Source organism: Leptosomus discolor, chromosome 20, assembly GCF_034619465.1.
Source record: "Leptosomus discolor isolate bLepDis1 chromosome 20, bLepDis1.hap2, whole genome shotgun sequence".
In the NCBI taxonomy this organism is placed as follows: Eukaryota; Metazoa; Chordata; class Aves; order Leptosomiformes; family Leptosomidae; genus Leptosomus; species Leptosomus discolor.
In genome coordinates, this window is record NC_141410.1 from 4,379,658 (window position 1) to 4,396,854 (window position 17,197).

At 52.8% G+C, this 17,197-nt stretch overlaps 1 protein-coding gene across 4 annotated transcripts in view; it reads right to left on the reverse strand.

Annotated features, from left to right (window-relative positions):
* Positions 1-1,293: 1,293 nt before the first annotated feature.
* The window catches only part of USP48 (ubiquitin specific peptidase 48), a 29,720-nt gene continuing 13,816 nt past the window's right edge, over positions 1,294-17,197 (reverse strand). The window contains exons 12-27 of one of the 4 annotated variants that reach the window (XM_086476210.1): positions 15,396-15,596; positions 13,935-14,049; positions 13,650-13,777; positions 12,238-12,309; positions 9,252-9,376; positions 8,962-9,084; positions 7,074-7,135; positions 6,423-6,533; positions 5,680-5,810; positions 5,321-5,427; positions 3,109-3,213; positions 2,512-2,667; positions 2,205-2,330; positions 1,783-1,831; positions 1,538-1,564; positions 1,294-1,414 (exon numbers count right to left, since the gene is read on the reverse strand). In XM_086476210.1, the coding sequence (XP_086332336.1) occupies positions 1,392-1,414; positions 1,538-1,564; positions 1,783-1,831; positions 2,205-2,330; positions 2,512-2,667; positions 3,109-3,213; positions 5,321-5,427; positions 5,680-5,810; positions 6,423-6,533; positions 7,074-7,135; positions 8,962-9,084; positions 9,252-9,376; positions 12,238-12,309; positions 13,650-13,777; positions 13,935-14,049; positions 15,396-15,596 (1,661 nt within the window). In that variant the 3' untranslated portion in view covers positions 1,294-1,391. Of the gene's footprint in view, positions 1,415-1,537; positions 1,565-1,782; positions 1,832-2,204; positions 2,331-2,511; positions 2,668-3,108; positions 3,214-5,320; positions 5,428-5,679; positions 5,811-6,422; positions 6,534-7,073; positions 7,136-8,961; positions 9,085-9,251; positions 9,377-12,237; positions 12,310-13,649; positions 13,781-13,934; positions 14,050-15,395; positions 15,597-17,197 lie in introns of all 4 variants that reach the window. The other 3 variants (XM_086476209.1, XM_086476213.1, XM_086476212.1) reach the window with 3 other exon arrangements.

A 17,197-nucleotide genomic window follows, 5' to 3' on the forward strand; every position in this document is an offset into this window, starting at 1 on the left:
GAAAGAAGACGTGGGGTCCAACTTGCCCCAAAACCCACCTCTCGCGAGCTCCCCCAAACCCTGGCTGCTTCGCCCCAAAACGCGGAGGGGAGGGGGAGGAGGACGCGGAGCCCCCGCAGCGGTGACTCTTCGGGTATCGAAAATAAACGCTGGGGGGGTTGGGGGGATGGGATATGGGCCCCCCACCCTGCTCCTCGCAGCCCACAACTCCTGCAGTCCTTCAAAAAACAAAGCTCCTGCGGCAGCGCCCCCGCCTCTGGGCACCACATTGTGCTATGGAAACAACTTAAAAAGGCCGAAAAAGAAGAGGAAACGTCAAATTTTTACGGAGATACCTCGACAGTGCCCTTTTTTTTTTTTAAAAAAAAAAAAAAGTCTGGAAGTGGTTGGTTATTGCCCGCTGCAACGGGCAGAGATCCTTTCCGGGAGCGAGGTGGAAAAGAAGAATCATTGTTAGTGCATTCCTGAAAAATGAGGAGAATAGAGGGGAGGGTAATCCAAAAAGCCAACCTCTTCCCATGGGAAACACGCCACCCACCTTTACATCTCCCCAAGCCACGGGTATAAACGCCCCTGGCAGGCCTGGAGCGGAGATGTTATCAAAAATCGTTTAAAATACCTCACATTTCTTAAAAAAAACAACCCCAAACAAACCATGACTGACAGCAAAGACCAGGTGGTTATTCCGAAAGCTCCTGAAAGGTTTGGAAGTGAAGGCGAGCGGCTGGAAAGCCAGCAAGGGAGACGGCTCCCCGTCCCCTCCGTGCTGGAAGGCTTTCGGTGGCAGAGCACAGCTTACGTTTTGGGTTAAATAGATGAAGTTTCGTGGGTTTTTTTTGTTGAAAGAGCTAGACATTCCTCACAAGTAACAATTTCTTTACTTCCATGCTGTACTGAAAGAGTAATAGTGGATCAAAGACAGGATTATCTGTAAGCAGGTTATGCCTAAAGAGTCACTCGAGAACAGATCAAGATGTTTTTGATCTACTGGATTACGACCCCTTGTCGGCCAGACGAGCGCGGGGCGGGAGGCGAGTCAGGGAACGCCTCCGCCTCCCTCGCCTGTGAGCACGACAACGCTCTTGCTGCTGCTGCTAAACTTTCCACCCTTCCTGTTGCTTTATTAAATATAAAATTGGGAACGTTCTCTCGAAGGCAGGATGTCCTTCAGTGCAATCTGCTTTGACATAAGGCATTTTTTTTGGGGGGGGAGGGGGTGGGGGGGTGGCGGGGGGGACGACGACACAACAGTCATTTCAGAATGGGTTTCTGCCTTCTGGAAGAGTCAAAGAGTTCAATCCTGTATCCACCTTTTATTGTTTTAATGCCCTACCATGTCAAAATCCTCTTCCCTTCTGGTCGCTCCTCTGGTGTCAACGCTTCGCAAACCATCAGTGTCCAAGTAAACCCGTCCCTGAGGGGAAAAGACAACGACCACAAGGTGATGATGCTCACGGGGTGGGGATGAAGTCAGCGTGGGCTGACACAGAGGGGAGGAAAAAAAAAAAACACCCAACCCCAAACCAACCAGACTCACCTTTAAATCCTTCTTCAGGCATACAAACTGGGGACGGAAAGGGAAGAGGCGTTAGAGGGCTCCCGTGCCGTCTGAACCGCAGGGGAACGTCAGCGCCACCAATCTTCTACCCTCACAACCCAAATCCACCCCCGTCCCCGGTCACCGACGCGTCTCCCCAAAATCACAGCGGCGAGGTGCCTTCCCCGAACCCCAAACCTTCCGGGCGTGTGTGTGTGTCCCTGCCCCCCTCCCCCCCCCCTCACCTTGCATAACGTCGTCCATCGCCTCGTAATCTGCGATGGGTTCGTCGGCCTGGAAAAGGAAGCGGAGCTGGGGATTAACGAGCGAGGAAGGTCGTTTGGAAGTTCCCAGCGCTGCTCTGGAGGGGAGCGGGGAACAGGGCTCTTCCCAAACACCGTCTGGGGACAAGAGGGGCGGATTCGCTCCCTAATTTAGCCATATTTTGGGCTGGTAGCTAATAAACGCTCTTTAAAAGAAAGAAAAAGAGGATTTTCCTCCTCCACGAAGGGGCTGCAGGAGGAACTCGTTAAGTTAGGCTACGGGGCAGCCACGGGTGGGCACGTGCAGCCCAGGGCAGTTTCGGTTCTCCTCTTCGGTTCTACAAAACCCCGTTCAATTCCCCGCCTCGCTCCGCTCGGTTCCAGCGGCCGCGCTCTCGCGTTACCTTTAACAAAATGACGGACTCGGGGACGACCCCCAGGCTGCCCAGCGTCGCCGTGTCGTCGCTCAGGACCCTCCCGTCGATCGACAAATGCTGGTCGAAGGGAGCGACCGAAAACGCCTTCATGATCTGTGCCAACGCAACGGGAGACGCCGGTTGGGCGCGGAGGGAAAGACCAGCCCCCAGCCCACCGCGCCCGACGCCACACGGGCTTGGACGCCCTCTCCCTCCCTCCCCTCGCGGCCACGCGCTCCTCGCTTCGTGTTTCCTTACTCGAGACGACTCACTCCCGGGAGGAAAACCCCCTCACCTCTATTTTCAGCTCCTTCAGCGTCTGGTTAGCAGAAACAAGCAGCGCTTTCTCCCCTCGGACTTTCCGGTGCCGGGTGCTTCGCCGGATGCCTTGCTTCTGGCAAGTGACGTAGCCCTGGTGCGAGAGCTTCTGGCGCTTCGCGCCACCGTTGGTCTGCAAACAAGAGGCAAAAATCGGGAGCTTGAGATTGGTGGAAAAATCAAACCCCCCCCCCCGTACCCCGGCCGGCGTTTGGGGTGAGTCAGTCCCGCAAGGGAAGGCACGAAGCGCTGAAAAAGCCCCTTTCGGAAGCCAACGGCCGCATGCAAGTGGTCAAGAGGACCGAAGGGGTTTGCATCGACACGTCAGGTCCTGCTCCTGCTGCGAGGGCGGGGAGGATCACCAGCCAAGCGTACGAGTCGCCATCCGTATCGGATCCCTCCGAAAAACAAAGCCACGGTGCGGTACGACCGCCAGAACGACACGTTAAGGCGCTGCTGTCTGTGCCTGCTGGCGGTGGGCAGGAGGAGGGCTGCCCCGGCCTGCTGATTCAAGAGGGTGATGCAAAAAAAAAAAAATATAATCAAGGAACCTGGCGGTATTTTTGATCTCTACCTGGTTAAAATCTGGGTCTTGCTCCCCCTCTGGCTTGTTTTCCTCCCTTTCCTCTTCAGCTTCTGAGCTGCTCACGTTCAGCTCCGGAGCAGCGTCCTTCATTACCTGAAGTCATAAAAACCATTCTCCGTATCTAACCCGACAGCATCCACCCCAGCCTGGCACAGCATAAACAGCTCGCAGAGACCTCCAGGAAGCCAACCTCGATCCAAGGAAACCCAGGCAGAGCAGGAATAACCGAGGGATCCGCTCCAACGTGCTCTGCAAAGGCTTCTCCACCCCTCCCCAGCTGCCTCGGACCATGGGGGGAACTGGGCTCAGGAGAACCAGCCGCTCAATTGAATTGCAGGTGCTTCCTGCGGCGCAGGACCTACGCTCCTCTCTAGGCAAAGGGAAAGTCTCCAGGGGCCTGGACTGATTCCTTTCCCATTAGCTGGCTGCTTCGCTGGTTCATCTAAGTGTATTACGAAAGCCCTAACGCGGAGAAAGGAATATTATCTGTAAATGAGACACTTATCCATCCCTGCAGCAGGCCGACAGAGGCACTCAGTGCCATTATTTATGGGTCTGGAGGTTGTAAGTAAATGAAATCTAAATAATTTACACAAGCAGATAAATAAAAAGGATGTTCAGTTCTGTGTAAGCCGCTCCAGGAGGCATGGAGCTGCCCAACTACGCTTCGGCTGGAGCTGGGGTTTGCAGGAGCCCAGGAGACTGGTGCGCTCTCCACCCTGGATGCCCGAGAGCTCGCTCCTCCGCCGATGTATTCCCAATTAACGGCGCGATCCCAGCTCCCGAACACCCAGCGCCGACCGCAGCCTCCCCAGAGCCCTCCGGATTCCAGCAGCGCTGCCCTACGGCCGCGGCTTCCCTCTGGCAGCGCCCGCCGAAGGAGGTACCCGGGGGGCGGCAGCGAGGGGGAAGAGCAGGGGCGAGGGGACGGGGAAGGCTCCCCGACTTTGTAACGGTCAAAACCGGCAGGGAAGGACGCGGCGGCTTCGAGTGCCGCCGGCCGCAGTCCGGGCGTTATCGCCGCCTCGCCCAGGCTGCCCCGTCGAGGAGGGACCTCGCAGACGAGCTCTCGCCCCCTCCCTCCAACCCCAGCTGCTCGGGGAAGAATAGCTGCCTGTTTGGGGTTTTTTTTTTCTTTTTTTTTCGCCAGCCCCACGTGTGAGCACGGGCCGGTCCAGCACCAGAAAAAAAAAAAAGAAACAACCACCCTCCTCTGCACCAGAGCCAAGACACAGCCTCGGGATTCAGCCTCGGGATTCAGCCTCGAGGCAGGCTGAAAAGCCGTAGCTGAGGGCTCCAGGCCGTGCTGCGGGCTCTACGGCTCACAATCAAGGCAAAAACCCAGCCAGCCTCCGGCATCCCACAGTTCTCTGGGCTCCAGCTCCTCTTTAGACTGGCAGGGAGGTGGAAATCAAGGAGAGGCAAAAAAAAAACAACCCAACCCCCATGCTGCAAAGGTGCAGGGAACGTCTTTATCTGAGCTTGCCCATGAGCCTTGGTTTCCCCCCTTAAAGCGTGAAACATGGCCTAAGGAGGAAGATTTACTGTAACCAGCTTTTGGGCACCTGCAAAGCCAATTCTAGACCTGATACTGGTCCCTTAAGACACCAGTAAAGCAGAGTCGCAATTCACAGAGTCATAGTGGATCCTGAAAACCATCCCTTAAGTTCACTGCAATTTCACCAGTGTGGAGGTTAAGAGCTTATTTCTACCTCGGAATAAATGTCACTCGAGCAACCAAGAAAGGAAATGACAAATATTGGAGGGGGAGGAGAACAGGTAGAGCCTGGTAACACAGCGATGAAGACAGAAACGGTTACGACACTGCCTACATTAACCGAAGCTGGGAACATCCTTGGCGCCGCCAGGCATCTTCACGGATTCCGTTTGGCAAAAGGGAGCCTCGAGGAGACCGAATTTTCAGAGCAGCTACAGCCAGAATTTTCCCACTTGCTGCTTTTGCCCAAGCGATGGCTGCCACGAGCCGCAGAGCTGGGGGCTTCTGGATGGCCGAGAGCAGCCCAGCCCACCACCACGGGCCACCCGGCATCCCCCCAGCAGGTCCCAACCCTGTGGGGACGCGGCAGGCTGCGACAGCCGCCTCGCCGCTGCCTTCGGGTCGTTACTCGGGTACTGGGCGCAGCTTCTGTTACACGGAACCGAGGCAGGACAAGCGAGGACCGAGGGGGAGAGCCCGTACCTTTTTATTATCCACCACTTTATGGACGTAGATGGTTGCCTGGGTGTACTCGCGCAAGTCCCGCTGCTGTTGGCATAACAGCCCTTCTCTGCACTCTGGACAGAGCTCTGGGGAGGCACAAAGGGAAAACACATTTAATGGCTTCAGCTCCTTGGAGACACCTGCCCAACGCCTCTCGCCGCTCACCCGGAGCGTATCCCGTAACCAGGGGCAGCGGCCCGGGCTCCGGGTTTACCGGCGATCCCCTTAGATCTGACCTTTTAGCCAAAAAAAAAAAAAAAAAAAAAAGAGCCCTTTCCCCAGGAGTTGGCCCCCCAAAAAAAGAACAGAGCACAGACAGAGGCAACAGATTCACTCACGGGGCTCAGAGGCGTAAAGTGCGCTCTCGGGGTCCGCCCCGGCAGCCTGCGTGCGGGTGATTTTGATGACGTGATCCACGACAAAGAGTTTTTGAATCCTCTCCCACTCGCTGGGCCATATTAGAGCTATACTGTGCAAAGGAACAAGAAGGCGCTTTGTGACATGGAAAAGCCAAGCCCCGAGCTCCTGAACAGCCTCCCCTTTTCTTTTTAGGCTATTCATGAAAGAAAAGCTGCCAAATCCGTCCGTCAACTCCAGCGACACGGGAGGGCCCGTACGCCCAAGGTAACAGGGAAGCAGCAGCGTGTTATTAGTGACGCTGTTCTGCTCCAGTCACGCCGGAGGGAGGACGGAGGAGGAGAGGAGTGGAAGATCTGCTGCTTTTAGTTCTGCATCGTTGCAGAAGCAATGCTACGGAGCATGAACTCCAGCCCGGCGCCCCGGGGGCAGGTCTCGCGGCAAGCAAGTCGTAAGGAAGCCGCACGTTCCTACACCCCGGTCAGATTCAGGGGGGTTTATTGTTAGGAACTAGCCGAGCTGAAGGAAGCTCACTTTTTTTTTTTCCTGACCCAACATCCTTTGACAATTTAGGTTTTGCTTTGCACACAGGCTAAGGCGGGCCTGAGAAAGCCTCCGCGTTCGTTTTGTTCAAGGGAAAGCGTCTGCTCCTCGTGTTGCCGCAGCTCAGCGTGCCCCCGAGAGACGAAGGCACCCGGCAAAGACGTGAAGAGAAGAAACTCACAGTTTGGAGTCTTCTTTGGTCATGGAAGCGTAGGTGAACATGAGGCCCCCGTGGGGGCAGAGAAGAAGGTTGTTTCCTACCGAGGACACGGGGCTGCATCGCGTCGGCCTCCTGCGCAGGCAAAGAAAAGAAGTTTGCAAAGCGCAGCCGGGGGATTTCACAAACCCCCCAGCTCCGCAGGCAGCCGAGAAGAAATCACAGGTGAGTATTGACAGGAGGCGTTCCAACAGGGAATATTAAACTACCACCGACGAGGAAATCAGATTCGCGTTCCTGCGCGTTGCAAAATTACTCTCCTATCTAGCAGAGATTTCCATCTCCCATCCCCAGCAGCCCGTGGAAACGGGATTGAGCGGTGACCTTTGCCTAGGATACAGCTCCAGACAGACGAAAGAACTAATCAGGTTGCTATCTAATCCCACCATCTGGTTAAGACACGGCGAACAAGGAAATTTGGCTTCTTACAACATATTACAACCGGTTGGAGTCCTGCAAAAACCAGCTTCCTTGTTTCCACAAAGGTGAACCGCAGGTAACTACGCACCGCGCCGGGATTCAGAAGTACAATCGTTATCTACAGCCCCCTCCAAAAAAAAAAAAAACAAAACCAAAAAACCCCCAAAAGCACCAAAAACGTCCAAGCCAAGTTACCTGACAAATTTCCTCCATTCTTCTACAAAGAACTGCGAAACAACATAGAGCTCATCTGTCTCCTGGAGGGGAAAGGAGAAAAAAAATAAAGGATCTTTTTTAATTAATCCAACAATAGAGAAGCGATGACTGTTCAGCTTTTTCTGCAGCCCTCATTCTCTTCGAGACCTCAGCACTTTTACCATGACAACTCCATCCAAGCGCGCTGGGAAAGCCAAGTAAAATAATTTGGGATCAAGCACTAAGCACTTACATTACTAATCTCGTGTTTATTACCAAGTTAATTTGGCTTTAGATCCAATTACCTTTAATTCACAGCAGGAAACGGTCATTTCCCCTGGAGCAGCTAAGACTCCCCAGCACCGTGTTTTCTCTCGCCGGCTACTCGGGGTCTAAAGCAGCCCCAGGGGTGCGGGGTGAGAGCACCCCAACCTGCCTCCTTTGCTTCACCCATCAAAATCCACGAGTTTCTCCTTTCGGCAGCAGCGTGGATTCAAAACCATGGCCGTGCACCCTCACAAGGAGGCAGCTTGAGGATAAACTGTTGTTTTCCTGTCCCAAGCGATTCGCCACGAGACAGTCTGCTCCTGGACAAGAAACCACCGAGATCCAAAGAGCTGGGTGACAGAACCATCTCCGTGCTCATCTACCCTCATCGCTTTCCCCAAAGCACATTTAAGGGCTCACTCCCCCTTTATGCAGGAAAATTCAGCACATCTGAGGAACACAGAGATTTTTTTAATCTCCCCTTCATCTCCTCTAGATTGAACCGCTCCGCTTATTTTCTGTCCTGAACCTCAACTGTTTTGGATCAGGAAAACTCTCAAAGCTCGAGGGAGAGATCCTCAGCTCCTTTTTGTCCCACTCCCTTGGGAAATTCAAAGAGAGCGGAGGACGTCGCCTTGCTCCCTCATATTTTGGGCTGACCCATGGTGATGGGCTCCAGCTCTCCATCCCCTACAGGAGCAAACCCAGTGAGACACTGCCCTGAAATACCACTGGTAGGCCCTGGCAGCTCTCCACCTCAGCACAGAGCATTCCCCATCGAAACCCTTTTGGGGCTCCCCCGTTCCGAGACACGCAGCTGCGTTGACCTCAGTGTCTATTCCCGGCTGGAGAAGGCACCGGGGAGCGGCAGGCTGCCCTCCCACGTAGGAGCGACCGAGGCCGACACCTGCCAAAGCAGCTCGGCAGGATCCAAGAGTCAATCCCTAATCGGCGCCGCGAGACGCCCGGGAGCCAAGGCGCGGAGCCAACAGCTTGTGCCATTTCTTTGGAGCTGCCTCGAAGCCCCAAGGAAAAGCCCTGAAGAGCTGCACGCTCCTACCAGGGAGAAGCTGGTACCAGAGGTCTCGCGTGACCATTGCTCCTATTTGCAGGGTTTCAGCATTTCGGGAAGCCCCCCCTGAGCTCTCGGGATGTAGGAGGACACCAGAGCACACGTGAATTTTGTCTGACCAGCAGCAAAAGCCTCGCCTGCACGGGAAGGCAGACGGAGGGCGGCAGAAAGCCACCTCCACCGGCACGGCCGCGGTGTTTTGGTCCGTCCAGGGGTGGATGTCACCACAGCAGCGATACTGTCACCGCTTATCTCGCTGACTCCGGGCCAGCCGCAGCTATGCTGGCACACGAGCCGCTCTCGTGTATCTTTAGCAGGGCTTCGCGCCAGCGCAGCTCATCGGGGGAAATCACACCTCGGCACAGCGCACGTGGAAGCTCTGCTGGCACCGGCTTCCCGGCGCGGGCACGTCTCACTCGGGCTGAGCGAACCACTGCCAGGCAGTTTCTCTCTCTTGCAGGTGAAATTTCTCAGGGAGAGCGATGAAAGCTGCTAAACCCCTCCCCCCAAGGCCCTGCTACGCTCCCTCGGTCACCCTCCTTCCCGTACCTGAGGCCAGCTGCCCAGGCAAGGTCTGCATTTATCGTGAAACAGGTTCTGGAGAGAAGTCTTCTGCTCGCTGGCCATCATCTTATGCAGAGCTTCGTTTTCCTCCCCTTCGCGCTCCAAAATCTGCGTGAAACAGATAATCAGACCACAGCTTCAGTTCCCAGCTGCTGCTAAAAGGTGACATGACTTTCCTCCGCAGCGCTGGGTCGTATTAAAAAGAAAACCAGGAACACGACGGCGTATTTACCGGCGACACAAGGGAAGGGTAACGTTATTTGGCACTCAAATACCTTGCACTGGGAACAGCACTCTTTGTTATTTGGGAATTCGGGGGCCTTTGGAAAATATTGCTTGAGTTTCTCCCAGGCTTCCTTGGAAACCACCCTCCGTTCGTTTTCGGATATGCACAGGTCACCTGCAGAGGGAGAGCCAAGAGAAGGGCTTTGCTCCTGACGCGCTCAGCCGCGTTGCGCAGCCCGAGCCAGATTGAAGAGATTACAGGGTATCAACGCGGGGGAAGACATTCACGCCCTTATCAGCCAACACCGTGTCAGCAAAAGAGAGCGCAACTAATACACAGTCACCTTCAACTGCTTTATCATTTCCTTGTTTAGACAGGAAAAAAAAAAAAAAAAAAGACTTTAATTTGTATAAACGTCCTTTCGACTTCCAAGCTCGTGAACCCAAGCAGCTGATCAAATACAAGCGGCGGCGACGAGACGCTCGGAAAAGCGAGGACAAGCCAAAGAGGGCACAAGGCTACTGTTTTCTGGTCTTGGCTATCCATAGCTCCATTTTTATGGCAACTTCATTTACCAAGCTGCAGACTAACCCTGCGCCCCCTGAAACAGGAGCCAGGTGCTTTCCACACCCTGGAAAAACAAAATTACCGCTGCATCATCTCAGATGGCTTCTCGTGCCCTACCCTCAAGCACCTCAACATCTGGAAAGGAGGGCACTCTAGATCTGCTCTGGAGAATAACTGGGGTGTGAAGATCCGAAGCAAGATTTACCAGCTGTCCCCCAGACAACTTACCTGCTCTATTATTTATCCTAACGCTCAAGCAGCTCAAAAAAAAAAACCACCCCAAAGAACGGTTTAGCACGAGGCATTTGTCATTTTGGCGACAGCCGTAGCACAAAGGTCACGCTCACGCGTTCGGACACCAGCGTCTGCACGATGCCACGTGCTCCGGCGGACAAACAAGGCTTGGGGAAAACCGGCGAGGGCTCGGGGATGCGACCAGCCGCCCGCTCGCAGGGTTAGGATCGCCGAGAGGAAAACACAACCGCATCTCCCCCCCGGAGACGGCAGCTGGGAAGGCACGGCACAGCTCTGCTGCGGCGCGGTCGTGGCGAGAAACGAGAGGAACGGTCGTTGCGACACCGAGAGGCAAACCAGATCTGGAGGCAGCGTGGGAATATCCCTGCCTCGACGTGGATTTCGCCAGCAAGAGGGAAGCAAAACCGCACGGGGCGAAGTCGCGGCGCTGAGCGGTGCCCGGCGAAGGGCACGATACCGTATAATCCGCTTTTCTATGGCCTGAAGGGCCGCAGAAAGAAGCCAGGGAGAAAAGGCTCCTTCCTCCCCGCCCTCTGGTAGCTCTTTAACATTACAAGCAGCTCCTCATCCCCACAGACCTTCCTCGCTCCAGCCAAGCCTGGATTTCTGCCAGCCCCAAAGGGAAAATATAGCAACGCTCCCCTCCTGCTTTTCCTCTAATAAACAAAGGTCGGGCTGGACTGCTTCGATACGGCACTTGGCCACTGGTTCTTCATCAAACCCAAGCGAGTGGCCCAGCTTTACCACCTGAGGAGGCAGGACCAGGCTGCTTTCCAGGGCCAGCAAGGATGGGGGGAGAAAAAAAAACCCCAACGCGGAGCTTGTACAAATAAGTGCCTTGACACCGCGTGATTAATGAAAACAGGTTAATACGCTGTTCAGCTAAAGAGGTGGAAAAATCAGATCTGGGTGTGCAGGGAACAAGTGCTTTGCCATCTGGAAGATGATGACCCTAACCGCTGCTGACCCCGCTTCCCCCCTCCCACCGTCCACAGACACGTTTTGGGCACGGACATCAAAGAAGTCCGAACTTGGTATCTGGAAAAAATGATTTGCTGAGGTCAGGCAGCTACTGGAGAGCGAGAAATTGCAGCAAAGATGCAAAGGGGTTTCTTAAGGGAACGCTTGGATGGCATTTCTGGAGGCCAGCCAGACCTCACGGATAAAGCGCTGGCTCTTCCAAAGCCTACCATGAAGGCAGGAACTTCCTCCACGGCAAAATTAAAGCCGTAGGACCGAGACTGCAGAGTTGCTGAAACACTCCAGAGGGAAGTTTTAAAGGTGGAAAGGTTGTTTCCTGTGAGTAACCAGGGGTGAGCTCAAGACGATGAAATCTGACCTGCCAGCGGCCCCCATATTTAATATTCCTTATTCTGGTACAACCCAAAGCCACAGATCAACTAGCGATTTACCAGCATCATATTTTCAAAGGCCTATTGGCCTATTTTTATCATATCTGGCTACACGAAATGTTTCCTCACCACGCTGCATGCTTTTGTTGAACAGCAGTAGCCTTGCAGCGATGGGAAATAGGGCGTTAAAGGCTCTGAAAAATAGCAAAGGCCACGACACAGCGCTTAAACACCCCGCTTTAAAGTGAGGCGTTATCGAGCCATTGCTCTACATCCTCGATTAGCCTCGCTGACAGGAGGGGTGTTGCTAATTTATGGCACGTTTCTTTCTTACCAGCAACAAGACTGAGCATCCCTGGCAGGGAAATTGATGCCTCCAAACAGGAGCTTACTAGAACGGTCCTGCCTGGGAGCCACAGACGAGCTAAAAAAGCGCGATTTTAGCGTAGCCAAGGATGCAGCTAAGGAACAAAACAACTAATATCGGGTCAAAATCTTACGTAAAGGGACACCAAGGCACGGCAGGGGGGCAAATCGATACCCTTAGTGGCCACCCCAGGTCCTTGGGGCTGCCCTCGCTGCACCACACGGCGCGAGGACGAGATGCTCCCTGCCGCAGCCCAGCATCTCCAAGTTCACAGCCCTTTCGCCGCCCCACAGAACGTGGGCTGCAACGGGCTAGCGCTCGAGAGAAAAGTTCAGCGTTTGAGCGCCAAGAAAACACCAGGCGGACGAGAATTAACCGCGTTTCCTCAGTAACCACTCAAGTTGGCCTTTGGTGGAGCAAAGGCTACAAGGTTAATGTCTCGAGCAGTGGGCAACAACAGATATATTCAGCTCCAGCCCCCATAGATCCCTTACCATGTGGGCAAACGATGTCTTCATTAAAATTTAACTCCTCTTCCTCCTCTCTCTTCTCTTCATTTGATTCATCTGATTAAACAAAACAAAACAAGAAGATTGCACCGAGTTCCCCTCCCAAGGAAAGGAGGAATCTCTGGGCGAAAGGAGCACGGTCGCCTTTCAAATTGCGGCAAACCCCTTAACCCAAGGGAGGCTTTGGAAGGAAATTTGTTATTCTCAAATGTCTCGGCCTCTGGGCAGGCGGGATTACAGCCTACAGACCACGTAGGAGTGCTTTGAAGTGCTCGGAGCACAAGCCAGTCCTTTGTGAGATGACAAAGGACGCATTTGTTACGGCTAAAACACCACAGGGGCTCACTGCTCCCAAAGATCTCGGGGTTTAACCTAAACACAAGTCTAGGTAAGAGCCCAGGGACCAGAAACCTTCTTGGCAGAGTATTAGACCGCTCTTTGCCTTGAGGATACTGATCGAAAACAGATGCTGCCTGACAAGCGAAGGGGAAGCCTGCCAGGGGCTTGACAAGCCCCACATCGATGTATAAATTGTAGTTAAGATCCGCAGCTCCGCAGACAGAAGCGCTGGCCGCTGAGCTGGAGCATCATCAACACAATAATGCGCTCGTCAGAGTCTCTTAACGACCTGCCTAACGAGCAAGTTGCCCGGTGAGCAATTCCAATGCACTGCTGGGAGCTGCAACCTGTTGTGAAACCAAGGTCACCCCGGAGGAATGAGGAGTGGCAACGCAGGGGAGAAGTACCCTTTACTCAAGGAATGCTCCACCAGCAGATTAGATATTATCAGGAGGGCTGTGGTGTTCTCGCAGCCTTCAAGCCCAAAATCAATGCCATCAGCTCCTCATCTCCACTTTCATTCAAACCAGCTTCTTGCTCTCGGTTCCAAATCAAAAAGCTCAAAATATCGTTTCCAAAGGTTTCAAGAGCAGAAGCCAAATAAAAAACCCTCACAGACTCATGATATGGGCACAGAAGAGTTCAATTCATGATTTTTTTTTTTCTAGGCTGTGTTTTCCCAGAGCTATTTTACCAGTTGTGCTGTTTCAGCCACAGACCTTCGCAATAAACATCTTCATCCCTTCCCCAAGGTAATTTTCAGGTTTATTCCTCCCCTCTGCTCTCTCATTCAGATAAAAGCAGATGAAAAGATCATAGGTCTAGGGCGGTAATTTTACACAAGCTTTGTAAAACTACTTGTCACCTCATCTTCTTCTCTGGTACGAAGATCACCCAGCAGTTTTGAAGCTTACCAAATAACAAGCTCCTTAAATGAAGGAGATTTTTTAAAATTTGATTTATTATCCTTTCCTCTCTACTCATACAAGGGATGCAAAACAGCCTTCTGTTAGGAGGTATCAGTCAGAGCTGGCGGTTCTCTACAGCAGCAGAATTACCTTTGCTTTGTGCGTTTCCATTCATTTTTCCATTACTGTGCTCTGCATCTTCGTCTTGCTCGTTTAATTGCTCCAGGGCCAACTGACGCCAGCTCCGCAAGGACGCCTTTCCAACCCAAAACCCGTCGCTCCTGCAGAGAGAGAACAGCGTTGGCAACGTGAATCACAACTCTGTTCTCCTGCAGAGCCCAAACAGTAAAATACTTGGGAAAAAGCTATTTAATCATTTCAAAAAATGATTAAAAAAATCTCTGACAACGTTTGAAAGCGTCGGGACTTACATACCCCTTGACTGTTATCTTCAGCAAGTTCGAAACGGTTTTGTAGTCTTCATTTAACTGGTTTTTCAGTCGCAGGATTCGACACCTTTCTACCACGCAGTCCTTGCAAAGTGCTTTGACTGGGGTGGGGGAGAAGAAACACAATTTATTGCACACGTGGCTGAGCTTCTTGCTGGTTTGAACGCGCTCAGGCAGGTATGTACCAACTATCCTGCCTCGGGACCAGAGATTTCACATGTAAATGAGGAGCCCCCTGGGGTTACTGCCAGATCAGGCCACGTTTGAAGCTTAAATGAGCGTAAAACGCTTCAGATGAGGTGCGATCTGTTCTGCTAGCTTCACTCCTCTCCTGGTATCAACAGTTTGCAATTACAGCTGTCAGCCAGGTCACACCGCAGGAGCCAAAGGGCAAGGCAGTTTAGTCATATGCAAGGGAAAAAAAACCCACCAAAAAACCTATATCCTTTGCCAGTTAAACTCAAAATAATAATAAAAAAAACCCTGCAAAACAGGACCAAGAGGAGTGGCAATCCTACAGCTAGGCATGTATTTTCATCTGGGAGCAAGAGGGTCGCATCCAGGGAAGCAAGACAGAGAAGGCGGCGCACTGGATCCATCCCTCCCAGCTGCACTCAACGAAAAAACCCGCCGGCGACCTTCCAGTTGACTAATAAACGTTGGCCTGTTTTTTTCCGCAAAGGCTGCCTGCGTCACAGCAGTTTCTGCTGGTTGTGCTTCTTCCCTCGAAGCTCCTAGTAGGAGCTGAGCTAATTTGGTCTCAGTGGGAGTTATTGAGCTCCTTTATGAAAGGAACTAAGCCTGGGGCTTGATGAAGGGATGCCCAAAGACTGCAGGGGCTGGGCTGACCCCAAAAATCAAACCGCCTGAGAGACGCCCACAACACAAGCCCACAGGTACGTGCTTCCCTCGGATGAGGCAGCTCGGGACAGGCTAGAGGCGAAAGACAAGGGATGATTCTTCTGAGCTCCAGAGCGCAGGCTGCTGGCAAGAGGTGGCACAGACCCGCACGCCCCAGGAAAGCCTGCGCCTGCCCACGCAGGACCCACAGGCACAGAAAATCACTTCCAAGAGGGGTCACACGTGCAAGTTTTGTTATTTTCTAGAATTAACTTCGTAAAACCTCCCGGGTGTGGTGTTTTCTAACCTCAGCGCAGCATTGCTTTCTCAGGAATTCCTCCACGCACAGCTCTCCCGAGAGAGAGCAGACCTCGGGCACGAAGCAGACTCTGCAACCAGACTAACTGCATTTGTTTGAATGCTAACGTAATTCAGCCATATTAAAAAAAAAAAATCGCCCAGAAATAACAGCGCAGCGCACGCATAAATAAAGTGATGATGATGAAGGATGGCTCAAAACGGGGCTGGGACCAGAACAAGGTTCTAGGACACGTTCAGCACATGAGAAGGTGACCTGGAGAGGGCATTTTCTTGCCTGACACCTTACCGTTCAGCCGGGGCCCTCCTCCGTATCTCCCGTAGAAGAAGTCAGCCACGTACTCCGATATCCTCTTCATAATGGGTATTTTATCCGGGTGGAGTTTGCCGTGTGAGCACAGGCAGGCTGTGTTATCTATAGGTTTTGGAGGAGTAGACTCATCCAGCCATTTCTGTAGCCATTCAAGAGAGATGAAGTCGTATGGGGAACCTGGCAGGGGAAGAAACACAAAGAGAAACAAGCCCGTACGCGTCAGCTAACACACGAGACAGCAGATGGCATTTCATAATTACTCTGATATACAACAGTACTTTTAAAAATGAACAGGCTATCGCTGTTAAGTCTCTGTGGTACAAGTTTTCAAACACCTGACACAGCTTCCCTCGTCCAATTCTCACCTCGGTATCGAGGATTTGGGAGACAGGAGCCATGTGGAATTAAGATATGCAAGAACAAGCGGTCATTTCGCATTCAAGCCATCAATCCTCCAAGCAGGAGAGTGCTTTCAGACTGCTAAACCTTTAGGGGCTTATTGGAGAGCGGTCGAGGAAAGGGGCAGGTTTTCCTTTCATCCATCAAGGGGCAGGTATCATATTTAAATTATGATCATACAGTAAAAGCTCCTTCTATAGCAGAGCGAGCTCATCAAGATAAATTGAAAAACGAAAGGCAACAACAGCAGAGAGACGAGGTCAGCGTTCGCCCCGTCCCTTCAGCGCCCAAAATTTCCGTGTTATTCTGGGCTGCTCTTACATCTCTGAGGGAAACACAATCGCACATTTTAAGATTTACAATACAAACGAAAACTTGCTCAAATTTTTTAGCGCAAGCGCGATGTATTTTGAAATAGAGCAGCGGGCTCGCCCTTGTTTGCTAAAGGAGAAGCACCTCGCACAGAGCCAAGGTTCAGGAGCGGGTCAGCGTCTGCAGGAGTAGTGAAATAGGTTTGGGTGAAACCCCACCGAGACCCAGTATGGGCGTGCAAACCCTTCTGGTGAGGTGAAATTAGGAAGAAATTAAACCCTTTCTGCTGATGCGAGAGGGCAGCCCTGAAACCGAGGGGAAACGCAGCCGTTAGTCACGGTTATCGAACGAACACAAATCCTTAACGTTTCGTATGAAGGCGCAACAGAGAAGCTACAGGAAAATACTTTGTCTTCCAGCTTGCACTGGATCTCTGCGAAGCTGGGCTACAAACCCCCTTCTCCGCAGCACAAACCAGGGGTATTTTCATCTTACGCAACGCCAGAGATACACAGCCATGACCTCCAGAGAATTGCAACGCTGTCAGAAACGGTTTGCTAGTTTGGGATGAAAGCTGCCTCCCCCGGAAAGTACGTTTTTCTGGGGCAGGCTACAGAAAGCTGGCAGAAAAACGTGTCTGCACAGCTGCAGAGAGAGAGTCCCGAGCCCCTGCGGGATCGGACGCAGAGCAGCTCTGGGACAACGCTGCCTCCAGCTGTGCTAGCAAGCTGCGGCGCCCAGGACGTGCCCTCGGGGCAGCGCTTCGGGTCCTGCCATCTTCAAACTGGGGCAGAGGAGCTTTACCTGCGCCGGCAAAAAAATATCTTTTTGAGATTTATTCCTCTGTCGTGTTCGAAAGGCCAAGAGCAAACTATTCTGCTTCTGCTAAGGGGGAGAGAAAACACACCGGAGTTGTGCTGGCTGCTCCTTTTCAAGGGTGACTCACGGCGCATTCCTACCTCCACCGCCACTTTGATTTAATGGTGACATTTTAACACTGCTCAGACTTGCGGGGACTCGACATTTGAGCTGCAACACCCCCCTGTTCGCCAGTTAAGGGCCCGTTG